This window comes from Crinia signifera, chromosome 3 (genome assembly GCF_055691185.1).
Source record: "Crinia signifera chromosome 3, ASM5569118v1, whole genome shotgun sequence".
Classification (NCBI taxonomy): Eukaryota; Metazoa; Chordata; class Amphibia; order Anura; family Myobatrachidae; genus Crinia; species Crinia signifera.
The window spans coordinates 207224265-207251797 of record NC_139219.1 but is presented as its reverse complement, the minus strand read 5'-3'; the positions used below and the strand labels follow the sequence as shown (position 1 = coordinate 207251797).

The following is a 27533-nucleotide window of genomic DNA, read 5'->3' as shown; positions in this document are numbered from 1 at the left end:
TTATATGCAGCTCTCAGTAGTAAGATTGAGAAGTCACACTCCAATGTCTCCTGCCAGAGAAGTATAATCACCACATACACATACCTAACTATTGATATTGTCTCCAGTCGTACATTTATTAAACATAATGTTATTCAGATTACTGAGATCAAGAGTACGATTTTAAAAGCCAATGCATATGTTTTGCAATGATGACTTGGGTGTGGTATAGCTCACAGACAATGTTTAGTCAGACAGTTAATAGGTAGACACCAAAAGTTAGACATGCATTAGTCAGACATTGACAAAAGTTAGACATGCATTAGTCAGACATTGACAAAAGTTAGACATACATTAGTCAGACATTGACAAAACTAACAACAAAGGTAAAATATTGACATGAAAAATCCATATATGTCCATGGACACCGTATAAGTGTGGTCTATTAGATCTATAATGTCTAGGCCTTCAGTCTTAAGTGTGTGCTGCTGCTGCACGGGAGGGACGGAGGTTGAAGGTATGGGGGTCAGACCAGGGCCACCGCCAGATCCCTCCAGCAATCCCGGGTCCAGTAATTAGTACCCTCCCCAGAGGCAACATCATTGTTTTTGTTACTTTAATTGAAGGAAGGCGAAGAAAGGGAAAGGGGATTCAGGATGCACTGATACAATTTGTATGAAGAAATGCATTGAGACACCATTTTTGAGGACAATGCAGCACCGAAGCCCTCTGTTTGCTGCTTGTATGTAGCTGTTGGTTATCTTTCCCATTCAATGTGAAAAACTGGAGGAATAACATATTCAGATAAGCCGGATATTTATAAATATAATGTACACACTAATATATTGCAACGTTCAATGATATACCAAAGTGGGTCCAGGGCCGGCGCCACCACTAGGCAAGGTTAGGCATTTGCCTAGGGCGCCGGCCACTGGAGGGCGGTAGTGAGCCGGCCAGCAGCAGAAGCAGAAGCAGGAAGCTACGTCGCTACCGCAGTCCGCAGAGGAGAGGATCAAGAAGCAAGCTGCCTGCAGGACTTCTACAGAAACAAGTGTGCAGCTATTATGTAAGTATTCCCCCACCCCGTCCCCCCCGCCGGAGCCTGCCCGTGTAGTGTAGTACCTTGCTGCGCTGCCGCCTCCCAGGCGCTGACAGACTAGTCAGTCAGTCGCAAGTCATCAGGCCTGGCCAGGCGGACCTACAGCTACAGCAGCCAGCGGGAAACTTCGGCGGTGGGCGGCGGCAGCAGCCCCTGCCCCCGCCGCCAAGTCAGCGGCACAGACAGTGAGTGAGCAATGCTCCTGTCTTGTAAATCTCCGGCGGGTGGAGGAGCCGCTGCCGCCCGCCACCATCCCCCAGCCCAGGTGAGACTGTCTGAGCCGAGCTGTTCATCCTCTCCCTCTTCATATGGTGGCAGTGATTTTTTTTTAACACGGTGGTGCTTGCTTCCCCCCTCTATGGGGAGGTTTCATCCTCCTCTGCATGGTAATTATTTTTACAAAGTGGTGCGGGGTGGGGGGGGGGGTCGGGTGTCAATGGCAGCTATTTCTTTTTTACACGGTGGTGCTTCCTGCCTCTATTGGGGGGGGGGGGGATCCACTGGCAGTCATTTTTTTACAAGGTTGTGCTTCCTTGTCACTGTCTGCAGTGCCAGACCAGGTAATTTTTAGTGATTTTTTTTTAACACAGTGGTGCTTGCTTCCCCCCTCTATGGGGGGTTCCATTCTCCTCTGCATGGTAATTATTTTTACAAAGTGTGTGTGTGTGTGTGTGTGGGGGGGGTGTCGGGTGTCAATGGCAGCTATTTCTTTTTTACACGGTGGTGCTTCCTGCCTCTATTGGGGGGGGGGGGCGGTATCCTGTAGGTTTGCCTAGGGCGCCTAGATGCCTTGCACCGGCCCTGAGTGGGGCACTGTGAGAGCTGCATTGTTCTTTATGTTTTATGAAATATCTGATCAAGAACTTTTATATTGTGCTGTGAAGTATAAACATTTGTTGGGTGAAATTTAATAGGATGAGAGATTCAGAAAGTGAGAGATTTGGTAAGAAATCTCCAGGTTTTTTAAAGGGGCAATCACTAACACTTCAAAATAAAACTCTCCCATAGTTTTCACCTGTTGTTATGTCTACTTTTGGCTTAAAAGATTGGAGCCTACCTTAAATAAAGATACTAGTTTTTATTTATCAGAACCGTTGTTTATATATTTTATGGAATAGATTGAGGACTTTTGTGGATTACTTTCAATAAATATACTGTATGTGCTGCTGAAACAGATTTGTTTGGCTCTAAATATATTTATATATTTTTTATGGTACTTGTGTAGTTTCACGGCGGACGGCTATGCTACGTTTTCAGCATAGCCGGCGCCGTGAAACTACAGGAGGCAGCACTGGGAGCAGGGTGGTGGGTGTTGTGGTTTATACTTACCTTCCTCCTAGTGGCGATCCCCGATCACTCCCCGGCAGCAGCGACGGTCACTCCCTGGTGGCAGAGTTCAGCCCCCTTTCTCCGGCCTTTTCGGCTGATGCTGTACACTACGTACAGCATCCGCCGAGAATGCCACTGATGGCGCATCACATGGTTTTCCTGCTCTCCCAGCGACACTACGCTAATTGTGTACAGCGTCCGCCACGAATTCTGGAGGAGGGGGACTGATCGCTGCCACCGGGGAGTGACCGTGGATCACAGTAGGATTCAGCGGAGATGCGGTGCCTGTGGATTACAGCCTGGACTCAGCGGGGATTGACGGAGATGTTTAAGTATAGACCTGACATTTCACCCCCAATACCCCCACTATCCACGTCATATCCCCACTATCCATGTCATACTCCCAGTATCCACGTCGGTGTGGAGTTGATTTTATAAAGTGTGGCGAGCGCAGCGAGCCCCCAAGCGACCGAGCCCGAAGCATGGCGAGCTCCCTGCTCCTCCTGCCCAGCTCACCTGTTCCCCTTGTGGTTCACCAGTGTCCCCCCGCCCACTACCTCTGTTTGCCACCCCTGCCCGCCTCTCCCCCTGCCCAGCTCTCCAGCGTCCTCCTCCTTCTGCCTATTTGTCAGCTGACCCTGCCCGGCTCTCCCCCTGCAGCTCCCCGGCATCCACCGCCCGCTGACCCTGCCTGGTTCTCCCCTTGCAGCTTCCCGGCATCCCCGCCCGCTGACCCTGCCCGGAGGCTGCACATGACATTTCCTAAGTCTTATGTGCAGCCGGCGCGACTGCCCGACTCCAAGCCAATGCGCATAGGACCATGCATCGGATTGGACGTGATGTCTAAACATGCAATTTTGGCCTATTTCACGACCCGATTTATCCAAATTGGGTGAAATCGGGCCCAAATCACAAAATGTATGGGGGCCTTTTGATATTATAAAAATTCTTTCCTGATGGCTTGATTATACAAATAATGCCTTCTCTCTTAAGCTGGCCATATACTTTTGAGCCCTTTTTACCTTAAGTGCTGCAATAAGGATATGTTGGATTCCACAGCACTTGCGGGATCAAGTATGATACATTGAATGCAAAATGACCGCATATGGGGCCTTATTCTAGTTCACTCTTTCTGACAAAATCCTTCTTAGATGGACAAAACCATGTGCACTGCAGGGGGGCAGATGTCAAATGTGCAGAGAGAATTAGATTTGTGTGAGTTATTTTGTTTCTGTGCAGTGTAAAATTCATTTCTACACTGCAATATAGATCTCACTTTGAAGTAAAACACCACCCAAATCTAATTATATCTGCACAAGTAACATCTGCCCCACCTGCAGTGCACATGGTTTTGTCCATCTAAGAAGGATTTTGTCAGAAAGAGTGAACTAGAATAAGGCCCATGGTGTATTGTATGTGATCCTGCTGCATCAGGAAGCTGTGGGGCGATTCAAGGGGGGTCCTGTGGGACTTCTCCCCTCAGAGAATTTGCCCAAGTGTATGGGGGCCTTTAGATATATGGATCATAATTACTACATTATTAGTAGAATAAATCCCCATTGGTATGTTGGTTTTAATGGTCCTGGGATTTAGGACCTCATGTTGCAACCTCATGTTTTGTAACCTCGTGTTATGCTAGGCCATATCCAGTTAAACTTCAGCTGAAACTTTTTTAAGACCTATGGTGCATTGCAGAGGAAATAGAATTCTAAAGGTAGAAGACAGTGGCATAACTATCGTGGATGTAGGGGATGTGGCTGATATGGGTCCGGATTGCCTGAATAGCCCGCAGCTCTCAGCTCCCCCTCAACTCAATCACACTGCACTGCATCTAGAAAAGAACCCTGCTGCACCCTGCCATGGGCTACAGCAGCCCAGCACATCCCTCTTCTTAGATGCCAGAGATCTGAGCCACCCACCCTCAGCAGCCCCAGCATGTGCTAATTGCAGTATATATATATATATATATTAATTACTTGAAAATATGAAATATTCCATGTACAGTCAAATTATGTACTTAAATTTTGATTACAATTTTGCCATACATTTTTCATTATTTTTTTGGCATCATCCTGAATTTTTGAGTTGTAATTACATAATGTCAGCACCAGGGTTTCTTGTGTTCACGGCTGTGACCGTGGTGGACCAGTGGAGGGCGCTGGAAAGCAGAAAGTAGGAGGCTTGATGTGTGACATGCATGGGTAACCAGGGCACAGCGAACCAGAGGGTTGGTGGAGACCAGAAGTAGGGGAGCGGAGTCTAACTTGCCAGCGGTATTCACCAGGGAGCCCCGCAAGGAACTATGGACTTAGCTGCGTCTGACAAGCAGGTCGCGGCCCCCTGCCCTGGTCCTCTGGACGCAGGCTGGGACTGAGGACACTGGAGGCTTGAGGGTATGTCTTGAGACGGCCTGGAAGCCGGGGATGACAGTGAGCAGCCTTGGAGCCGGGGATGACAGTGAGCAGCCTGGGAGCTGCGGGAGTTGACGGGACTCGTTAGTCGACGGCCTGGGAGCCGGAGGTGTAGATTTCGGTATCCAGAGACAAGTTTGGTAAAGTCTCTGGGAGCACGTCAGTGCAGAGTCGACCAGAGATGTCAGCAGTATGGATGGGATGCGACAAACACTGTGGCACAGCAACTGATGGTCGTCGGAGAGGACACAGGTGGTATTGGTCACTAGAAGACTTCAGTAGCTGAGAGTCGACCTGGATGTTGACAGTGCCTGTTGACAGATCAGGACTGAGATGGAAAAAGTCACTGATGATAAAAGCAATGTGGCCTGGGAGCCACTGGAGACTAGCCTGGAAGCTAGCGAGGTATTGCTAACCAGTGCCAGCGGTGTCCTCTGCTGGGGATAACTTACTCACTCAACCGCAGAAGTAGAATTAGCAGGAGTCTCTGGAAGATGTATGGAACCAGGTAAGTAGCAGCAGCAGCTGGGCACGTGGAGATGTTATCGCTGGTAAGACTGGATATCCAGGAGCCTTGGGAACTTCTCTGACACAGGAGTATACTCAGGGAACAGATAAGAGCAATTGTTCAAGGCAAGGAAGTTAGGCCCAAGGCCTGAACTATATCCCCCTTGCCTGTTCATGATTGGCTGCAAGCCGCAGCATCAATCAGAACCAGGAAGTGTCAGTGTACACTTTGATTCTGCTACAGGTGTACATGTCACAGTTCAGGCCAGCGGGCAGTGTGATTGGCCTAAACAGTCAGCTGACCACAGGTGTCATGGCGGCACCCATACTGCATGGGCCCAGTGTGAAACTGGCAAGGGGCATCGCCAACTGCCCACGGGGGCACAGGGGGCACAAGGGACATCACACCACGATCCACCACCTGAGGCGGCACAAGCATTGGACCTGCAGCGCAGGGCGGCTAGCGTGAAGGTAGGGCAGGTGGTCGCAAACGGGGCTGTGCACCGCGGTTTGTGACACATAATGCAAGCAAACACACACACACACACTGTGTCCATATGTCCATATGATCCATATGATCTGTATCCATATGTATCTTTATTCATATGTAGTGTTTATACCTCTTTCCTGCTCACATACAGTCACAGACTTGAGTACATGATTTTACATGTATACATTCTTGGTCTCTTATACTGGGCACATTTGAAAAATGTTGGTGCCTTTAAGGCTTTACATTACACATCTTGACAGGATAATTGTTGCCCCTGGGGAGTATTGTTATTTGTTACGGTCTGCCAGGCAGGTACGCTCTGACGCCCACACTTACCAATCTGTGCGCTCTGGTGAGGGACTTCTGTAGGTGGTATGGGATACTGGCGACTGACAGGAGTGGCTGTCAGGCTGTCAGGGGTCTCTGGAATCAGATGGGGGTCCATTTGAAAACCGGAAGTGCTGCATCCACCATCTTTGTTTTAAACAGATTACTTGTTTGTTCCCTTCTGCTGCCTCTAGCCAACCAGGGAGCATCAGGGGGTATTTCCTGACCGCTCCTCAGGTAGCAGGTGCTAGTGCATCGTCTTTCTAAGGTGCTAAGTTCTAGTGCTCTAGGTACTTTGTATCACAGCTTACCCAGCAGCTGATTCTCTGCCAGTGATCCAGTTTTCTGCTGCACCCGCTAAGAGTGTCCAGACCTACTAAAGACCTGCAGTCTAGCCTCTTACTGCATGATAGCTCGCTCCTTCCGGATCTCCATTCCAGACCGGACTTCCGGACTTGTGACCTCACGAGCACTCCATCCTTTCGACCTTCGGGAGTTGTGTCAGTCTTGCCTGATTACTGAATTATTGTTGATAAACCCATGAAAGGGACTTTGAAACGCCCGGCTCTGTTATTATTTGAAAGCAGCACCGAGCCCACAGCTCTCGACTCGGATTCACCGAACACACCAGTCCTGACATTATTTATATGTGATATAAATATTTCAATAAAGAATATATTATTCATTATGTTTGTGATCCTCTCCCTTTTAGGTTGTTTGGATACCATTAGGTAATCATGATAAATTGAAGACAGTTAACTTTACTTTTGATATTTGCATCCTAGTTATCAAAGCAAATACAGTGTATATGACATCTAGTCAGTGATGGCACTGATGTTGGTGACACAATGTTGGCCAAAAGACTCCCTGCATGTGCACGGAAAGGGGCATTGCTTTGCAAGTTGGGAGTTTGACTTTATAGAAGTTCCCTGCTGACATCACTGTTAGCATCACTACAGTGGCATAGCCAATGGGAATCCCCCAACTACCTCACTCTCTAAGCATGCTAGCATTCCTGGAAAAGCTGGGCTGTCCCTGGAGACTAGTGACTGCACTGACGCTCATTTAAGTGACAGTGCAGCAGGACAAGGTCACACTGCAGCACCCAGCTCCTCTCACTGCAGAGGAACTTGCATTTTGGTGTTACCCCCTGTAAGGGAGACCCCCAGGGCTGGATTAAAAGCCTAATGGGCCTTTAGCTGGAAATGTTCAAGGGCCTGTTATAAAAAGTGGAGGAAGTGATGCCAATGCCATTTCTGCATGTAGAACCCATTCACTATATGGCTCAATGTCTCCCATACCATATACAAGTACAAAAATTGCATAAAGGTGTAAAATAGGAATGCTAATTTAATACTTACAATTCATATCAAACGTGGCCAGCTGGTGTCTGTGTGGTGATCGTCATACTGTCATGATGATGAGCCTATTTTTATATGGAGGCCTGGAGCTGCAGCACCATCCGCCCCATACATAATCTGGCCCTGGAGACACCTAGGTACGACTTGCAAACTTCTTGTCACTTCTCTGATCATAGCACATTTAAAATAATTAATAATTTCCTTAAAAATGTTGCCTTTGTAATGCATAACATTTGAAAACACACACATTGAAATTATATAATCATGGTTAAAGCAGATAATCACTTGTGCAGGCCAGAAATATCATTGTCCTATGAAGTTAAAGATTTATAAAATTTGTTATTTTAAAGCTAAATATTCGAATTTCCTTTGCTAAATTTGATGTGAAAAGGATTTTAGTGCTAAAATGTAGGGATTCTATGGAACCTCAAGCTTACAGTACTTCAAAAGCAGCTGTTCTCCTCTCCTTTTGATCCGTATCTCATTCTACATACATTGCAGACGAAGGAAGCTTTTAAAATCAGCCATTTAACCAACAATGGTTATCTTCAAACTGCCTTAGATGCAGAAAGATACTCTGCCTTCATCTGTATTATAGTCCAATGACATGCAATTTACACATTCTCGCCTACTGTATCACATCCACATCTAACATTCTGCCTTTTTCATGGTGTATTTTTAAACCGGTTATTGTTCTCTATTCATTTTGCGGTTTCGGAATTCCAGCATTACTCTGTAGAAAATATAAAAGTTTAAACTTTTACAAAAAATTAGGTTTAGCAAAATTGTACCATTGTAAATCTCTCCGCAGGTTTTCTTGTAAAGTAGGATGGAAGTGCCTCTATTTACAGTATGGCTGCCATTTATAGCTCCTCATTCTCTACGTTATTAGCAATACTGGCTATGAGTTTGCTTCCAGGAATACTTTCCTTGGCAAGATGTTAAATACATATTACAGGATACTTAAAGGAAGGCAAAATAAAGCTAAAATAAAAAGAAAATATTGCTTGCAAGAGCAGCGTAGAAAAGCAGATCAACACAAGCATCTGCTCCCATGTAAACACACCATGGATGATATGCCAACCAGTATAAATATGTAAAAACAAATTCCTAGTACAGCATCAAGAAGTAATTGGATAAGTGCATGAAATGTGAATCAGAACCTAAACACAATGCTGTTCCAGGATATGCCAAGCATGCCTACAGACTAAAGCCTGTGCACAATATGATCCAAAACCTGTAGCACCACAGACATGAGAGAATTTATCATAGTTCATTAGTATACACATATACATATATGGCTTTAAACTTTTTTTTTGGTACTTATGTAGTATCTGGGCTGCCGATTTCTAAATCGGGTCGGATCGGGAGATCGCATCGCATCGCATGCGACCATGCGATTCGATGCGATGCGATGCGATGACCCGATTTTTCCATAGGAATCAATGTTAAAATGGACTGAGTCCATTTTAACATGGAATTCAATGGGAAAAATGGGTCCTTTTCATACCCCTACTATCCAAGTGGGCATGGAGTTGGATATAAACCTGTGGCGAGCGTAGCGAGCCACCGAGCCCGAAGCGTGGCGAGCGAAGCGAGCCCCGCGAGGGGACGAATACCGTCCCCTCGCGGGGTTTGCTTCGCTCGCCACGCTTCGGGCTCGGTGGCTCGCTACGCTCGCCACAGGTTTATATCCAACTCCATGCCCACTTGGATAGTAGGGGTATGAAAAGGACCCCTTTTTCCATAGGAATCATTTTAACATTGATTCCTATGGAAAAATCGGGTCATCGCATCCGATATCGGATGCGATGCGATGCGATGCGATGCGATATCGCATCGCATCGCATCTGATTGTATGCCTTAACTTAAGGCATACAATAAAAAAATCGGCAGCCCAGATACTACATAAGTACCTTTTTTTTACATTTTCTATAACTAAGTTAATGAGCAGTTCTAGAGGCAAAAACATTACAGAAGTCAATGTAATAAAAACAAACATCTCATTGTATCAATGAAAGACAGTTAACTGACCTTCGTAAACACATGTAAATAGTACAACATATCTCTGTAAAACCCCTATATAACACAGATCGGTGTTTTGCAATAATAGGTATATTTTCCGTTTTTTATCTTTAAACAATATTAAAAAAAAAATTTAATTAAATAATTTATTAAGTAAAAAAATAACATAAAAATAATGTTATAAGTAAATTACCTAAACCAGTCCCTTTCCGAAGCTGAATAGATCTCGTTAAGAAAAAAGATGTTCTTTGAAAAAATTATAAAAGGTAGTAGAGCATGACTAAATCGCATCATCACATTTTAAAAATCACTTTAGAGATTATTATTAACTAAAATTTCGTATGGACTTCATAATATTTCAGACTGGAACGGCATATACTGAGTCATACCATTTGTGCCAAACCTTCTCATATCTGGTCAACTTGCCCCTGGTCATATACAGTATATATATTTTTCATGTTGTATAGTTGAATTGACCAACAATCTCCAGTCTGAAAAAAAAGGTCCCGTCTGTGCCATCCAAGTGCGCGCAATACATAACTTTGCTAAAGCAGACATATTAGTTACATACAGGTCATCATCCCTTGAAAGTAATTCTTTCAAGTAAGAGTTGTAGGTTTAATATGATCTCTCTCTCTCTCTCTCTCTCTCTCTCTCTCTTTTTCCCTTTATTTACCCTGCCTTTCCCTAAGTTAAAACAAGACAATGGCCCTTATTCTGATTGAGTCAGATGGCTCTGTGTGCGGTTGGACGGACGATTTTTGGTGTTTGCGTATGTGCATAGGCGTATCTGTACATGTGCGAACGCCTCACACGTCCGAACACGGCGTGAGGTCCGTGCAGAAAACGATTGTATGGAACCATCCAAGCACTGGGTGGAGAGGGGCGTGAAGATCTGTTTAGGCACATTACCATATGCATACGCCCCACGTTTCATGGGCGTTCCCATGAAAATGCTGGGCATACGTATGGTAATGTGGCCATGACGCATGTGTGGGGGGTGGACAGCTGACATAGCCGGATGTCAGCTGCCCGCCCATATCCCTGCTTTCATATGGAAAAATGTCCGAGTGGTCTGGAGCACTCGGTGCTGCCTGACCGCTCAGTCCATCATTCGATGGTCAGCGACCATCGGAGGTTGGGGGAGGTTTCCTCAGATGGAGGAGATGTTCACATGAAACATCCACTCGCGGTCCATTTGCTCAGTGTCTCACCGCATTCAGACGGTGTGATCGATCCGTAGGTAGGCAGGGCAAAGAACACATGGTTCCTGTCCGAAATATGCATCCGTCAAATCAACTAGAATAAGGGCCAATGTGCTATCCAAGGTAGCTGATTGGGCGCTGGCGGGGGGGGGGGGGGGGGGGTGGTGGTCCATTATGCGGCTACTTAAGTGATGGAGTAAATCCCTGAAAACATATACTACAATAAGAAAGTGAAAAAAGTAGCGCTAGTATACAAATGAGGAGTTAAAAATGAATATATACATTTAATGGTGCACATGAACATACATCATTGGATCCCCTGTCACAAATACCGAATCTTTATTACCAAACAGCACTATTACTAATACTTACTGTTGTAAAACGAGACTGCTAAAACTGACAATAAATAAATGATTACTGATATAACATTATTTGATACAATTGATCATGATTAAATAAGAGGTTTTTGTCCCTGCAATTCCTGTGTGGAACAATCACACAAGAATCAGACATTCACTCTAAGCCACAGTTGACATTACCGGATCCAGAAAACAGAGTGAATCAATATAGTTTAGAGTCTGGGGACACATGAACCTCTAATATCTGTCCAATTAAGGACAAGAGCACTCTGAAATAAAGGGTGATCAGTCGGGAACCATTACAGATAGAACTACTTTTCCCGCATAGGGTTAACAGGTTAAAAGTGTCTGCAACACCGGTATCAATATTATCCTATATGTAAGAACTGGTGATATTGCATATGAGTGCATTCCAATAGCTATGTGAGATTCCATTTCCCGCATAGGTTTAACAGATCAAAAGTGTCTGCAATCCCTGTACCAATAATACCCTATATGTGGGAGTTGCTGTTACTTCATATCGTCTCAATTCTGTAGTGATATGAGACTTTAACTAAAGCTTTCTCAAACTGCAACATAGTAACACTCAAGTAGCACCTAAACATACTGTGTATCAACCATATCTCACTATGAAGAAGCCTTTCAGTCCTAAGATAATAGAATATTAAAGGGCAAAACAAATACAAACAATTGAAAAACATTGCATATATTAATTTCGCAACACACACAGCCCCCTCCACAGTATTTAATACTTTTTTATTAAGTCAAAATATTTTTTCACGTTTAATTATTTGGAAAAAAAATTGTAATTTTTTTCTATTATTTAAAAAAATTATAACATTAAAAGTTAATTTTTAATTAACAATAACAAACACTTAATTCTAGATACATCTTTTTCTTCTCTTTTTCCTGTTACATTTATTGTCTATGGTGGCAACCCCGATATTCAGAATGTGATACTAGTCGCAAAAACAAATGGGGTTTTTCCTTTGAGTACAAGAAGTACTAACCTGTGCAAGAGTATCCCCATCCCCCTCTTCCCTGTTTATATACAGATTATATCCAGGCCTGGTTCACTGTGACAGTCTGGAGCGACACTTAAGGTGCCCATACACTAGTAAGATTTATCTTCAGATCTGGCTGGTTGGAACAAAAACATGGTTATGGATGAGTGACAGTTTGTCAGTTTTCCAGCATTTCCAAGCAAATGGTCAACTGTCATTTGCTCTCATCCATAACCATGTTTTTGTTCCAACCAGCCAGATCTGAAGATAAATCTGCGTGTGTATGGCCACCCTTAGAGGTGAAAATAAGTATTTATTTACCAGGATCGTGACACGAACCCAGTGAAGTAGATACTGTAGAAGGGGAAATTGACAAAAATTTACAAATAAGGCTGATACCGGACACGACTGTATATGACCGGCATCGTATTCCAGGTAAAATAGAGCAGATTTACTAATTTACTAATCAAAAATTTACTAATCTGCCATATTTACGGGATTCGTATTTTCCGACGGTGTAGCTGGTCATATCCATACGTATTCAAATTTGGGAATCGGTACATCTGTCAGAATGAACTTAGGTCTACAGTCATTAGGTCGACCCCACTAGGTCGACTGGCAGGAAGGTCGACCTGACTTAAGGTCGACATGGGCCAAGGTCGACATGACTTAAGGTCGAATTTGCATAAAGGTCGACATGAGGAAGGTCGACTGGTCATAAGGTCGACATGGGTTTTTCACTGTTTTTTGATCCGAATGTGGACACAGTTGGCAATGAGAATCGGACCCTCGCATCGCTCGCTTCGCTCGCCATGCTTCGGGCACGGTGCCTCGCTGCGCTCGGCACACTATTTTATTCTCCCACCACGCCCTAGTGGATGGTAGGGCATGAAATACCGCCTGTCGGCACATGTCGGCTCAAAAAACAGTGAAAAACCCATGTCGACCTTAAAATGCATAGATTGAACTAATTTTAGCTCCATCTCTGTACATATTGCATTTTGGTGTAGCCTTTTTTTTGCTTTGCATGTTATAAGACCCAGAAGTACTTCTTTAAAGAAGAATAAGACTATATATCACTAATGCCATGCACCATTCAAAATGACAGTACATAGCTACTTTTTATTGCCAGGGCATGTGGTTTAGTCGTAATATCAATGAAGAAAGTTAAGACAATCGTTAAAATGCATTAGTTATTTGAGTAGGAGTTCAAGAAATACAAATATGCTGTAAATGGATATTGTCATTAAGGGTGAGATGTACTAAGCCTTGAAAAGTGATAACATGGAGAGTGAAAAACCACCCACCAATCAGCTGCTACCTATCATTTTTCAAACACAGCATGGAGTATGGCAGTTAAGAGATGATTGGCTGGTGGTTTATCACTTTTCATTTTATCACTTTTGAAGCTTAGTACATCTGGCCCTTTATGTTTAAGCGCTAGTTTTATGTGAAAAGCCATGTCAAAAATAATGATCATGAGTACACAAGTACTGTATGTAAGCACACTTTATCCTTAGCACTTGACTTTTAGTACAGTATATTGTTCAGTAGATTAAATTGTATTGACAAAGTATGTGCACTTGTTCCTAGCATTTTATAATTGAAGGTTTATTGAATCACAATGTCAAAAGTGCAAAGCAGCCTGCTAATAGGCAAATGTCAATATTGTACTTTGATTTTTTTTATTTGACATTTGTAACTAATTAGCCAAAGGAAATGTAGATATTTTTCTAAAAGCTATCATATACTGTTGGCAAACCACTTTGTTGTAAAACCTAAATATGGACAGCACGCTGAGGTCATGGGTTCAATACTAAACATGACCGGCGGAGTTTGTGTATTCTCCCCATGCTTACGTGGGTTTCCTCTGGGTACTCTGGTTTCTTCCCACATTCCAAAAATATCTGGATAGGTTAATTGGCTCCCAACCAAAAAAAACCTAGAATGTCTCTGTGGGCGTGTACATGTGGTAGGGAATATAGATTGTAAGCTCCACTGGGGCAGAGACTGATGTGAATGTTCAAATATTCTCAAACAAAGCACTGCAGAATATGTGTGCGCTATATAAAAAACTGTTAATAAAAAAATAAAAATAAAGATAAGAAATAAACCTAAATATAAGACCAAGTATGTCTATTTATTCAATTTTTTTGGTTCTCATTATTAGACTTCGCTCTATGAAGGGCGAACGAACCTCCTGAGTTTTACGTTTGTACCAGAAACAGGAAGACTTCCTTCTGAGGTGTCGCTTGAAAAGAATTCTAAACTTCTGCCTATAATTTTCGTGGAACACAAAGGAGGAATGACACAAAAGGTACCACTATGGACAAATATTACAGATGTTCTGTTTAACAATGTTTTAGTTTACATTGTTCAATAACATCAATGTTTACGATGAATAAAGTGAAACGTTATATATAGTACAGTCAGGGGCGAATTTAGGGGTCAGGCCACCCCTAGGCACAACATTTTTGCCCCCCCCCCCCCCTACATATGTATATAAATATATATACATACATTTATACAGTAATTGCCCAAACAGATTTATTTTTTTATTTTTTATTAAATCTACATCCCCTTACCTGGACCTAGCTTGTAGTTTGGTCGGGTAAGGAGCAGTTAATTTGTGCCATGGCTGACCCTGTTTTAACTGTGTGGACTGTGAAGCAGCACTTCCTGCACAGGGATGTGTGACCCAATAGCTCCGCCCCCAAAACACCGCTGGCTGGGAGCATTAACTTTGAAAGACCCTGACAGTCTCAATGGAACATGAGAGGAGGTGGGGGCTGAAAAACAAGAGTCACTGCTAGCGCTGTCCCCCGCTATTAGAGGCACGTTGCACCTGCCAGTCAAACAGGCAGCTGCTGAACGTCCGTTGTGCCACTGCATCCACGGAGGGGAGGAGATGTGCGGTACTTTACCTGACCGCACATCACTCCTCCGCTCCTCTCAAACAGTGCCTTTGTCATTGTGTGTGTGTGTGCATGGCAGAGCGGGAGGGTAGCGGCGGGTAACGAGCGACGCTGCTGCTGACATATGATGAATCATGTCAGCGGTAGCGCCGCTTTTAACTTCCTGCTTCCCACCCGCTCTGCCATGCTGCTATTTAAAAGAATGGCAGCCCGCTGTGCCGCCCTTGATTGGTGCCGCCCTGAGGCCCGTGCCTCACGGGCCTAGGCACAAATCCGGCCCTGCGTACAGTAGGATACATTTAAACAACTAGATATAAAGGTTCAGTTTCCCATATACAATTGCTTTGGATCAGATATATTTTGGATAATGGATCTTTCTGTATTTTGGAATATTTGCATATACTAATAATAAAGAGATCTTGGGAATGGGATCTGCGTCTAAACATAGAATGCATTTATCTGTCATATACACATTATAAATATAGCCTTAAGGTAATTTTACACATTAAACAAACTATGCATACATTGAACCATCAGAAAACAAAGATATCACTACTGTATCTGTGTCATGCTTTAAAAAAGCCATATTTTGGAATATTCAAAATTTTGAATTGAAGACGGGAGGTTGCCCATAGCAACCAAGATTAGTTGCTATGGTCAACTCACCATCTTCAATAGAACTCCCATCTTAGTAAATTTAACTCATAGTCTACGTTTTTATGCCGTTATTTATTTTTACAGCCCTTAAAATTATTATTATTTATTGATTTCAAAGGCGCCACAGCTTTCTACACATCAAGACAGTGAGAAACCAAAACATACATAAGACATAACACAAGCTAGGGGCGGGATGTATTAATATACATCGCCGCCCAACCGCCGCAATGCTACCGCATATGTACTAACATGCGGCTAGCATCGGGGTGCGGTGACGGAGACCCCCGCGATACCTGTAATGTGGTGTGTGGGGGGTCTCCATCACATCCCGGCGGCTGTCAGTGTCCCCGGCGTCTCCTCCTCCCCCCTGCAGCCGGATGTCCTCCCGGTTGTGACACCTGTTGGGGGTGGAGGAGATCGATGGAGGACGGGAAGGGGGGTCGCGCGGACAGCGGGCAGCCGGCGGGGATAGAAGCCCATAGGCCTCTATATGGTATCGCCACCCAGAGGTGGCGATACCCTGCCTGGCGGAGACGGGGCGGACGGGTAATGGTACATAGGAAAATGCAGTAAAACCCCCGTTTTACCCTATTTTCCCTTTAGTACATCCCGCCCTAGATGAGGTGGATAATGAGGTCATACACAATTATAATCACAGTTCAAGAGATTCAATAACAGTTTAACACATGCCTGAGAAAGTGGTAAGAACATATTTTATCCTGCAACCTGAGATTACCCTGCTGATATACAGCATAAGCACTTGTGCACTTATGTTTGCTGAAAAACACATTGTACAGTATAGGTGATTCAGTCTGGATATCAATGATATCCTAAGGTGCGCTATACAATATTTTTATCTTTAGTGAAAGTTAGGTGGTGACAATAACAATATTCTAGTTATTTGTTAAAAAGTAAATCAAATACAGTAATTTGTCACTTCCAGATAGTCTGATGTAGTTATTATTAGAAAATGTCAAAATATTTTTATCATTTTTACACTTTGCTAAATAGTTTTATGTACTATAAATCTGTATTCTAGCCTGAAAAGATTATGGGAAATGTATCACAAAAAAACAAGAAGGAATCTCCTGAACATATTGTGAACACATGCCACAAGCTGAGATCTGAGGAGAATATTCCGTGGAAAAACACTGCCTCAAATGAACCAGAGGCAATAAAAAATGATGACCTTTTCATAGCAGAATTTGTTGTAGTGATGGACTCTGACGACAGTGAAGATGAAATAATCATCAAAAAGACTCCACCTTTGCCTTGTGAAGAAAGGGGAATGCAGCAATCATCAGCAGTGCAGCCAAAAGCAACTCTAGGAGTAAGTATTAATGACATGTATGTCCCCGAATCACAACAAGATTTATAAATATATGTGGTCACTACCAACAAATTACACTGTAGTGTTGTTGGTTTGGTTATTTTGCCTAGTTAAAATCTTTGATTGATTTTTCTGCCTGCAAGAAAACTGTATGTGATCGTTACAGCTACAAGATTATGTAATTATACAACCATAAAAAGTATGTTTTATTCACTACCAAATAAAGGGCCTAATTTAACATGGATTGCTCATTAGAGAATTTGCAAATGGAGCAATTATTGAACAACTGCGTTTGCGTACCATACACAATGCTCATGTGTGAGGGCAATTAGCGACTGTATATATCAATGGATCTTAAACACAATGGAGCCGCAGTTTGACTGACAGGCTAACTTTTTCTGGGAGTGTTTGAAATAATGCAGACACTATTAAGGAGGGTCTGTGACATCAGCTCTGACCGCTTCATGCCTGCCTGAATTGCAGATCAGTGGATGCCACGGACATACTCACATTTGCACAGGTAGCAAAGTTACTTCAAATTCTAATGGATAGTGAGCCGTTCAGAATTCATTTGCAATTTTGCACAGGGCGTTTTCTCTTTCAAACTGGGCAGTGGCTTTCTCCTCGTAGTCTGCAGCCAATTCTCTGATTTGAGATTCATGCTGAATTACCAAATATATATGATACATGCTATGTTGATTATTATTATTATTATTATTATTAATAATAATAATAATAATAATATTAATACAATGCTGTACAGAGAATATTTGTCATTCCCATAAGTCTATCCTCAATGGAGATTATAGTGTGATTTCCATAACAAAGAAGAATGTAAGTAAGTAAGTAAGTTTTATTTATATAACGCACTTTCTCCAACAGGACTCAAGGCGCTTTACAGACATTAAAAATAACAATGCACATACTGTAATACAAAGGGTTATCAGTACAAGGCAGTAAAGATATACATCACACATACAGATATGCACAAGACGCATTCTAATAAGGGACACGAACATGGGGAACATATTTACCGAGCTGTGCAGTACCCAGGCAGCCATTCAGCGGCGCCACATGGTGATTGCACAGCCATTTAGGTAGCCAGTAAAGCCCCTTTCACATTGCAGTTTTAACACGGCATATTGCCGATTTTTAACTGCTTTAAAACGGTAACAGCTGCAATATGAAAGCTCCACTATCAATTTACCGGTTACAAAATACTGGTATTTTGAAACGTGTTAAAAGCAGGATCCTACATGTTTCAGAGCCGTTTTCCCTGCAGTCTGAACAGCTCAGAAACGGTATTTGCTATAAATGATAACCACACTTGTTCCCCGCCCACAAGAAGGAAAAAAAACTTTTAAAATGGCATTGTATGGCTTTTTATGGGTGAAATGGGTTGAATCTGAAGGTACAAAAACGGTATTGAAACTGCAATATACCTTTACAACATGCAATATGAAAGGGGATTAACTGACTTTGACCCGTTTTAAGACACGTTTACAAAAATAAGTTGAAAGAAGGTTTTTGCAATGTGAAACCAGCTTTACAGTACAGATATATATATATATATATATATATATACACTAGATGTACTCTAATGAGGGACACAGACATGGGGAACATATAATTACTGAGCTGTGCAGCACCCAGGCAGCCATTCAGCAGCGCCACATGGTGATTGCACCAGCCAGCACCGTACATATAGAACTAGAGATGTGCGGCGGCCACTTTTTCGGGTTTTGGTTTTGGATCTGGATCTCCCTACGTGTTTTGGATCTGGATTGGTTTTGGCAAAACCACCCTTGTGGGTTTTGGTTTTGGTTTAGGATCTGGATTTTTATGAAAAAATGCTAAAAATGGCTAAAATAACAGAATTTGGGCCTGTTTTTGCCCCTAAAGTATTATTAACCTCAATAACATTAGTTTCCACTAATTTCTAGTCAATTTTGATCACTTCACAGCTTACAAAATTGTTTTCATTTACTGTAGTTGGGCCAAAAGGGTATACCGAGGTAGCTGGATGACTAAGCTAAGCGACAGCAGTCGGCATCACATACATGTGGACCTTACACTTCCAACCTGGCAGAGCGGCACTGCAGGGGCAGACAGGGTGGCAGTTTAATAAACTATCCCAAAAAAAGAGAAATGCTCCAAAGAGCAAATACAAAGAGGTATCGGCCTTGTCATGACTGGTGGTAGAAGCTTCAGAACTTCTATCAGGTTGCTGATCTCCCACTATTTCCTCCTCCATCATCCTCCAAAGATGTGTTTTTATTTGATTTATTAATTTTATTTATTTTTCTTACTTTACACTGGACACAGCCTGTCACACTGGACACGGCCCCTTGGACACTGGACACTGCCCCTGGACACAGCCCCTGGACACTGGACACAGCCCGTCACCCTGGACACAGCCCCTGGACAATGGACACAGCCTCTGGATACAGCTCTTGTACACTGGACACAGCCCGTCACCCTGGACACAGCCCCTGGACAATGGACACAGCCTCTGGACACAGCTCTTGTACACTGGACACAGCCCCTGGACAATGGACACAGCCATCACACTGGACAAAGCGTCTGGACACAGCTCCTGCACACTGGACATAGCCTTCACACTGGACACTGGACACAGCCCGTCACCCTGGACACAGCCCCTGGACAATGGACACAGCCCGTTACCCTGGACACAGCCCCTGGACAATGGACACAGCCCGTTACCCTGGACACAGCCCCTGGACACGGCCCCTGGACAATGGACACAGCCTCTGGACACCACCCCGGGACACAGCTCCTGTACACTGGACACAGCCGTCACACTGGACACTGCCCCTGGACACAGCCCCTGGACACTGGACACAGCTACTGTACACAGCTCCTGTATACTGGACACAACCCCTGTACACTGGACACAACCCCTGTACACAGCCCCTGTATACTGGACACAACCCCTGTACACTGGACACAACCCCTGTACACAGCCCCTGTACACTGGACACAGCCCCTGTACACTGGACACAGCCCCTGTCACACTGGACACTGGATGAATGTAGTCACACTGGACAATGGATATATGTCACACTGGACACTGGATATATGTCGTCACACTGGACACAGGATATGTCGTCAGTCGTCACACAGGACAGGACACAGGATATATGTCGTGAGTGACTCGTGACACTGGACAATGGATAAGATATAGGCTGTCACACTGGACACAGCCCCTTGTATTAATGCTGCCCCTGTACACAGTGTACTACTCAGCAGCACTGCAGCCCCTGCGTGTGAGCACTGCAGCACTGAGTTAGTTAGTTAAATCACAAAAAAAACACAGGGTTCAGGGCTAAATAAAATAAATCACAACACAGGGCTTAGGGCTAAATAAATCACAACAGGGCACGGCCCACAGGACAGCCCCTGGACAGTGGACACTGCAGCCCCTGCGTGTGAGCACTGCAGCACCTAGTTAGTTAAATCACACTACAGGGCTCAGGCCTATAAACAGTCACTGACTCTCAAGTCTACAACACAGGGCAGTGAGGGCAGGTCACGGAGCACAGCACAGCACGGAGCACATGGCACGGAGCACAGGGCAGTGAGGGCAGGTCACGGAGCACAGCACAGCACGGAGCACATGGCATGGAGCACAGCACAGGGCAGTGAGGGCACAGGTCAGGTCACGGAGCACATGGCACAGAGCACAGCACGGAGCACACGGAGCTTCCCAACCACCCACTTCCCTCTCCAAGATTGGAGTGAAGATGGCGGGGCGCGCGTGCGTCTTTTATAACATCCTGCTCCCGTGAGAATCCGACAGCGCGACGATGACGTTCGGCCTCGTTATTGGTCCGGAATTCAGGCGGGAACACCCGAGCCGGCTCGGATCTGGCCCGGATCCCCGATATTCGGATCTGTCAGATCTCGGGGATCCGGACCCGCTCATCTCTATATAGAACACATTAGAACAGTACAGGGTACACAGAACTAGACATTACACAATTAAAGCATAATTCTTAGTACACAATACAGCTGAGATTTAAGGAAGTGAATGAGAATAGAGGCAGGTACAGATTGTAGAAGAGAAAGAGAGCTGTAGTTGAAATGCAAGAAGAGTGCTGTGAGAACAGGAGGGAAGAGAAGAGAGGGCCCTGCTCGTCAGAGCATACATTCTAGAATGGGAAAGTCATTGAAGATCTCAAGCAGTGATAGAGTGGGACATTGGGCCTTATTCTAGTTTACTCTTTCTGACAAAATTCTCCTAAAGCCCCTTTCACATTGCAGTTTTAACACGGCATATTGCCGATTTAAAACTGCTTTAAAACGGTACCAGCTGCAATAGGAAAGCTCCACAATCAATTTACCGGTTACAAAATACCGGTATTTTGAAACGTGTTAAAAGCAGGATATTACACGTTTCAGAGCCGTTTTTCCTGCAGTCTGAACAGCTCAGAAACAGTATTTGCTACAAATGATAACCACACATGATCCATAGAAACATAGAAACATAGAATTTGACGGCAGATAAGAACCATTTGGCCCATCTAGTCTGCCCCTTTTTTTACCCTTCAGGTAAACTCAACCCTTTTTAATCCTTATTTCTTTGTAAGGATATTCATATGCCTATCCCAAGCATGTTTAAATTGTTCTACTGTCTTAGCCTCTACCACCTCTGATGGGAGGCTATTCCACTTATCCACTACAGTGAAGTAATTCTTTCTAACATTTCCCCTGAACCTACCTCCCTCCAGTTTCAGTGCATGTCCTCGTGTTTTATTACTTGTTTTCCTTTGAAGAAAATTTCCCACCTGTACTATGTTAAAACCCTTGATATATTTGAAGATTTCTATCATGTCCCCCCTTTCCCTTCTCTGCTCCAAACTATACATGTTCAAATCTTTTAGTCTATCCAGGTAAGTTTTGTGATGTAGGCCATGAATCATTTTAGTTGCCCTTCTTTGTACACTCTCCAATGTATTTATATCCTTCTGAAGATATGGTCTCCAGAACTGGACACAGTATTCCAGATGAGGTCGTACCAATGACCTATAAAGTGGCATTATTACGTCTTTTTTTCTGCTACTGATTCCTCTCCCTATGCAACCAAGCATCTGACTAGCCTTCCTCATTGCTTTGTTACATTGCCTCCCTGCCTTTAAGTCACCTTAAATAGTGACTCCTAGATCTCTTTCCTCCTCAGTAGTTTCCATTATAGTACCCTTGATACTATATTGAGCCTTTGGGTTTTTGAGTCCCAAGTGCATAATTTTGCATTTTTTAGCATTAAACTGTAGTTGCCATTCTCTTGACCAATTCTCAAGTTTGCTTAGATCATCAGTCATTTGATTTACCCCTCCTGGTGTGTCTACTCTGTTGCATATCTTTGTATCATCTGCAAAAAGGCATACTTTCCCTTCAATACCATTTGCAATGTCACTAACAAAGATATTAAAGAGCACTGGTCCAAGTACAGATCCCTGGGGTACTCCACTGGTAACATGTCCCTCCATAAAATGCACTCCATTTACGACAACTGTCTGTTTCCTATCCTGCAACCAGGTTCTTATCCATTTAATTGTTTTATAATCCAATCCCACACTTTCAAGTTTATTTAGCAGCCTGCGATGTGGGACAGTGTCAAATGCCTTACTAAAGTCTAGATATGCCACATCTACAGCCCCCCCTTCATCTAGTATTTTGGTCACGGAGTCAAAAAAGTCAATGAGACTTGTTTGGCATGATCTCCCTGCAGTAAAACCATGCTGTTTTGGATCCTGTAAGTTGTTTAATTTAAGATATTCCACTATTCTTTCTTTTAATAGTGTTTCCATTATTTTCCCTACTACTGATGTAAGGCTCACTGGTCTGTAGTTACTTGCTTCTTCTTTGCTTCCGCTTTTGTGCAGTGGAACTACATTTGCTTTTCTCCAGTCCTCTGGAACTGCACCTGTATCTAGTGACTGGTTGAATAAATCTGTTAATGGCGCTACCAACACATCTTTTAGTTCTTTTAGTATCCTTGGATGCACTCCGTCTGGCCCCATTGATTTATCCACTTTCAGTCTTGAAAGTTCTGTTAGGACTTTCTCCCTAGTAAATGTACCTCCATCTACCTTATTTTTATGAATGTCCTTGCAACTTAACTGTGGTCCCTTCCCTTCTCCTTCTATAGTGAATACAGAGCAAAAGTAATTATTTAGATGATCTGCAATTGCCTTGTCTCCCTCCACCAAATTCTCAGTGTCTGTCCGCAGTCTTATTATTCCTCCATTTGATTTTCTCCTTTCACTTATATACTTAAAAAAAGTTTTGTTTCCTTTATCTACCGACTGAGCCATTTTCTCCTCAGCTTGTGCCTTGGCACGCCTGATCACTTTCTTAGCCTCTTTGCGTCTGGCAAGATACACTTCTTTGTCATTATTATTTTGAGTCTGCTTGTATGTCCTAAAGGCCATCTTTTTTGCTTTTACACTAGTTGATACCTCTTTTGTAAACCACACTGGCTTCCTTTTCCTGGTACTTTTCTTAACCCTTTTGATACAAAGGTCCGTTGCCTTTAGTATTGCACTTTTTAATTTTCTCCACCTCTCCTGCACTCCTTTCAAGTTCACCCAATCCGCTAATGAGTCGCTTAAACATCTCCCCATTTTTGCAAAGTCAGCCTTCCTAAAATCCAACACCTTAGTTTTTGTGTGACTGGAGTTGGATCCTTCCTTGATACTAAACCATACTGCTTGATAATCACTGGATCCTAGGTTCTCACTTACATATATGTCTGATATTCTGTCACCATTTGTGAGTATTAAATCTAATATTGAGTCTTTGAGAGTAGGCTCCCTCATCAATTGCTTGAGAGATGCTCCCTGTAGGGAATTTAGAAAATTGCCACTTGTAGTTAATCTTGCAAAAGACTCCTCCCAATTCACATCAGGTAGATTAAAGTCTCCCATGATTATGACTTCTCCCTTTAAAGCCCTTTTAGTGCCATCAAGCAATAGGCTCCTGTCCAAATCCTGCCCCTGGCCTGGTGGCCTATAGATGACCCCAGTACGAATAATCCATGCCCACAAGCAGGAAAAAATACATTTAAAATGACATTGTATGGCTTTCTATGGGTGAAATGGGTTGAATCTGAAGGTACAAAAAAAGTATTGAAACTGCAATATACCGTTTACAACATGCAATATGAAAGGGGTTTAACTGGCTTTGGACCCGTTTTCAGACACGTTTGCAAAAATGAAAGCAGGTTTTTGCAATGTGAAACCAGCTTTAGATGGACAAAACCATGTGCACTGCAGGTGGGACAGATGTTACTTGTGCAGAGAGAATTAGATTTGGGTGGGGTTTTACATCAAAGTAAGATCTATATTGCAGTGTAAAAATAAAGCAGCCAATATTTACCCTGCACAGAAACAAAATAACTCACCCAAATCTAATTCTCTCTGCACATTTTACATCTGCCACCCCCCCCCCCCCCACCCCTGCAGTGCACATGTTTTTTTCCATCTAAGAAGGATTTTGTCAGAAAGAGTGAACTAGAATAAGGCCCATTGGGCCTAGGCACAAAAATATTTTAGGTAAATATTGGAATATTTGCAGATATAAGAAACTAGGCAAAATGTGTGAACATAATGTAGTACAGTGCAAAAAAGCAGAAAAAGTAAAAGAGGCCTTAACTTGTAAATGTGTAGGATAGCAGCAGAAGCCTATCTAAAGGTCCATACACGCTGGGTGATTTTGAGCTAAAAAAAACGCTCAAAACACCAAGTTTGAGCAGCTTTCAGCTCAAGGCCAAGTGTTTATGGCCCAGCAATTAACGGTGATGCGCACTCCTACATCATTGCCAGTAAAGCTATTTGTATTACCAGCAGATGTGCAGCTTTTTGGACGGCTGTGCATAGCAATGCACTAGGCAAAGCCCTCTAGCCCCCGCTAACAGGGCCAGGCAGGGGGAAAGCAGTTCAGTGTGTAGGCACTGAGCGGCTTTCCCCCAGCGATGACAGCGGTCATCGCTGTCCATACATGCTGGGCATAATCACCCAGTGTGTATGGACCTTAAGCATCTAAATATCCCTGGCAAAAAGACTTTGTCTGCTACATCATATTGTACAGCACTTCTGGGCCACAACATCTTCGAGACTCTATGATGATCCCAGAAACAAAGAGCTCAGACCTGTATTTACCTAAGTCTATCCAATAGACAAAGTTCAAACAAAATTGAAATACATTCTTTCTATAGTCAATCAATCTTCTGACCACAGATGAAAATTACTGCAAACAGTTCTTTGACTGGATCACAAAGCCCTCTAAATACTTTCTACCACTGATATCTGATTGAATTAGTATACAATACTGTCTGCAGCATTTAACCTCATGTATAAACTTCCTATTTCTCTGACAAGCAGGGTCCTCTTACCTCTCCCTCTGTTTATACCCAGTATTGTATTTATTACTGTGTATCCAAAGTTATGTGTGTGTGTGTGTGTGTGTGTGTGTGTGTGTGTTTGTTCCATAGAATTTGGACCCAATTCACTTTCAAGAGTTTAAGATCTAATAGAACATAAATTATTAAAAGCACATTTGTTATGCAATTGGCCAGCCAAATATTAATGCACAGGAAGGCAAAAATCTAACATCCTTAGGCATTCATATTGTACCAGCACAGCTGGTCTCTGTCATGGCAAATAACTAATTAATATAAAAATAGCACTTTAGGATACATTACATTTTGGAATCAGTACATAAAATTTATTGGATAATATGGGCAGGTTAATAGTGTAGCTAGAATTATGAAGCTGCCTTGAAAAAATGAAAGTTTTCAAAGTGCCCTTAAAACTTTAAGGGTTCAATCTGAGAAAAAGTGAGGTTATTTCAGAAAGTAGGTGCAGTAATCAAGAAGTTTTGCAAGCAGGAATGGGAGGTCTCAATAATGAAAAAAAAATGAATGATGTATGCCAAGTCATAAATCTTTTGCACAATGTCCAAGATTAGGGAAACATACCGTAAGAGGTAAAGAAATGAGTAATAGCTTAGCAGAGGGCATGCTCAAACTACAGTATGACAGGGCATGCTGGAATGCATACTTCCCCAGCAGCTAGAGCATGTTGAATACCCCTGTTCCAGAGCAATGGCCATCATTTTGTAACAAAGAGGTAGTCTATTACATTTCTTAGATTCTGTAGCTATGTATGAAAGTAAATGTAGAAAATGAGATGGTGGTTTTTGTGGTGCACTGTTGTGTTTGTGCCGAATGATCCCTTTTATGTTCGGGTCCCTGCGACTTTGATTTTAGGCCATTTTGGGCAGTTTATACTGTACCTCTAGAATTACATAATACACTCACATCTGACATAGGTAAATGCATAATGTTAGACTAGCTATGTGAATGGATTCAGACGCAGTCACATCTGTTCTGCATCTTTTGCCCATGGCACATCTGACTTTATGCAAATGCCACTACAAAATGCTTCCCTGGTGTGCATTCGTGTGTACAGATGTGCAAGGACTGAGATGCCCACTGTCAGTGTCCATAGACACTGAAACTCTATCTGTAGTTTTTTCTCCAAACTCTATCTGTAGCAACTTGTATCATATTTGGGAGATTGATGGTCTCAAATTACGAGCTGCTTCAATTAACTCTATCTTTAGCGCCAGGTTATAAGTATCTGTACCGTGTAAATGATAAATACATTAGTGATGAGCGCTACCGAACACAGGGATCTGAACTGGGATCCGAGTGCCGGTCAGTATTTCCCACCAAGCTTGGATCACAGAACGAGGCAAAACTTCATTATCCTGGCATCCTATTTTTAAGAGATCCGAACTCAATAGACTACCCACCCCCATCTTCACTCCAGCATTGTAAAGGGTTGATTGAGGTTGTGTCTCTGTGTCTCTCTGGAAAGCTGGCGTAGGGTGGCGACCTGGTCGCAGCGGTAATGTCCTTTGGTGTATTGTGCTGTCCAGTCTTGTGGTTCTGTGCTGTCTGCTGCCAGTGCTGGCATCATGTGCTGTCTAGTGCTGGTGTCCTGTGCTGCTGTATAAGTCCATGCAGTGGTGCTGTGCTGTCTAGTGCTGCTGTTAAGTCCAGTGGTACTGCCATTAAGTCCAATACTACCGTTAAGTCCAGTGGTACTGCTGGTAAGTCCAATACTGCCTTTAAGTCTAGTGGTACTGCTGTTAAGTCCAGTACTGTCCTTAAGTCCAATTGCACTGCCATTAAGTCCAATGGTACTGTTGTTAAGTCCAGTACTGCCGTTAAATCCAGTGGTACCGCCGTTAATTCTAGTGGTACAGAAGACAGCTGTATAAATCCAGTGACAATCTAGTGGTAGTGCTATTAAGTCCTTTGGTACTTTCAGTAAATCCTGTGCTGCCATTAAGTCCAGTGGTACAGCCAACAGCCATATACTGTAAATCCTGTGACAGTCCAATGGTACTGCCTTTAAGTCCAGTAGTACTGCCATTAAGTCCAGTGGTGCAGAAGACAGCTGTATAAGTCCAGTGACAATCCAATGGTACTGCTGTTAAGTCCT

General features: G+C 43.3%; 1 protein-coding gene across 1 annotated transcript in view; it reads left to right on the top strand.

Annotated features, from left to right (window-relative positions):
• The first annotated feature begins 5151 nt into the window (after positions 1-5151).
• Positions 5152-27533, top strand: part of MLIP (muscular LMNA interacting protein) — a 106514-nt gene continuing 84132 nt past the window's right edge. The window contains exons 1-3 of the mRNA XM_083174968.1: positions 5152-5223; positions 14267-14413; positions 16708-16998. Coding sequence (XP_083031094.1) covers positions 5152-5223; positions 14267-14413; positions 16708-16998 — 510 coding nt within the window. The remainder of the gene's footprint in view (positions 5224-14266; positions 14414-16707; positions 16999-27533) is intronic.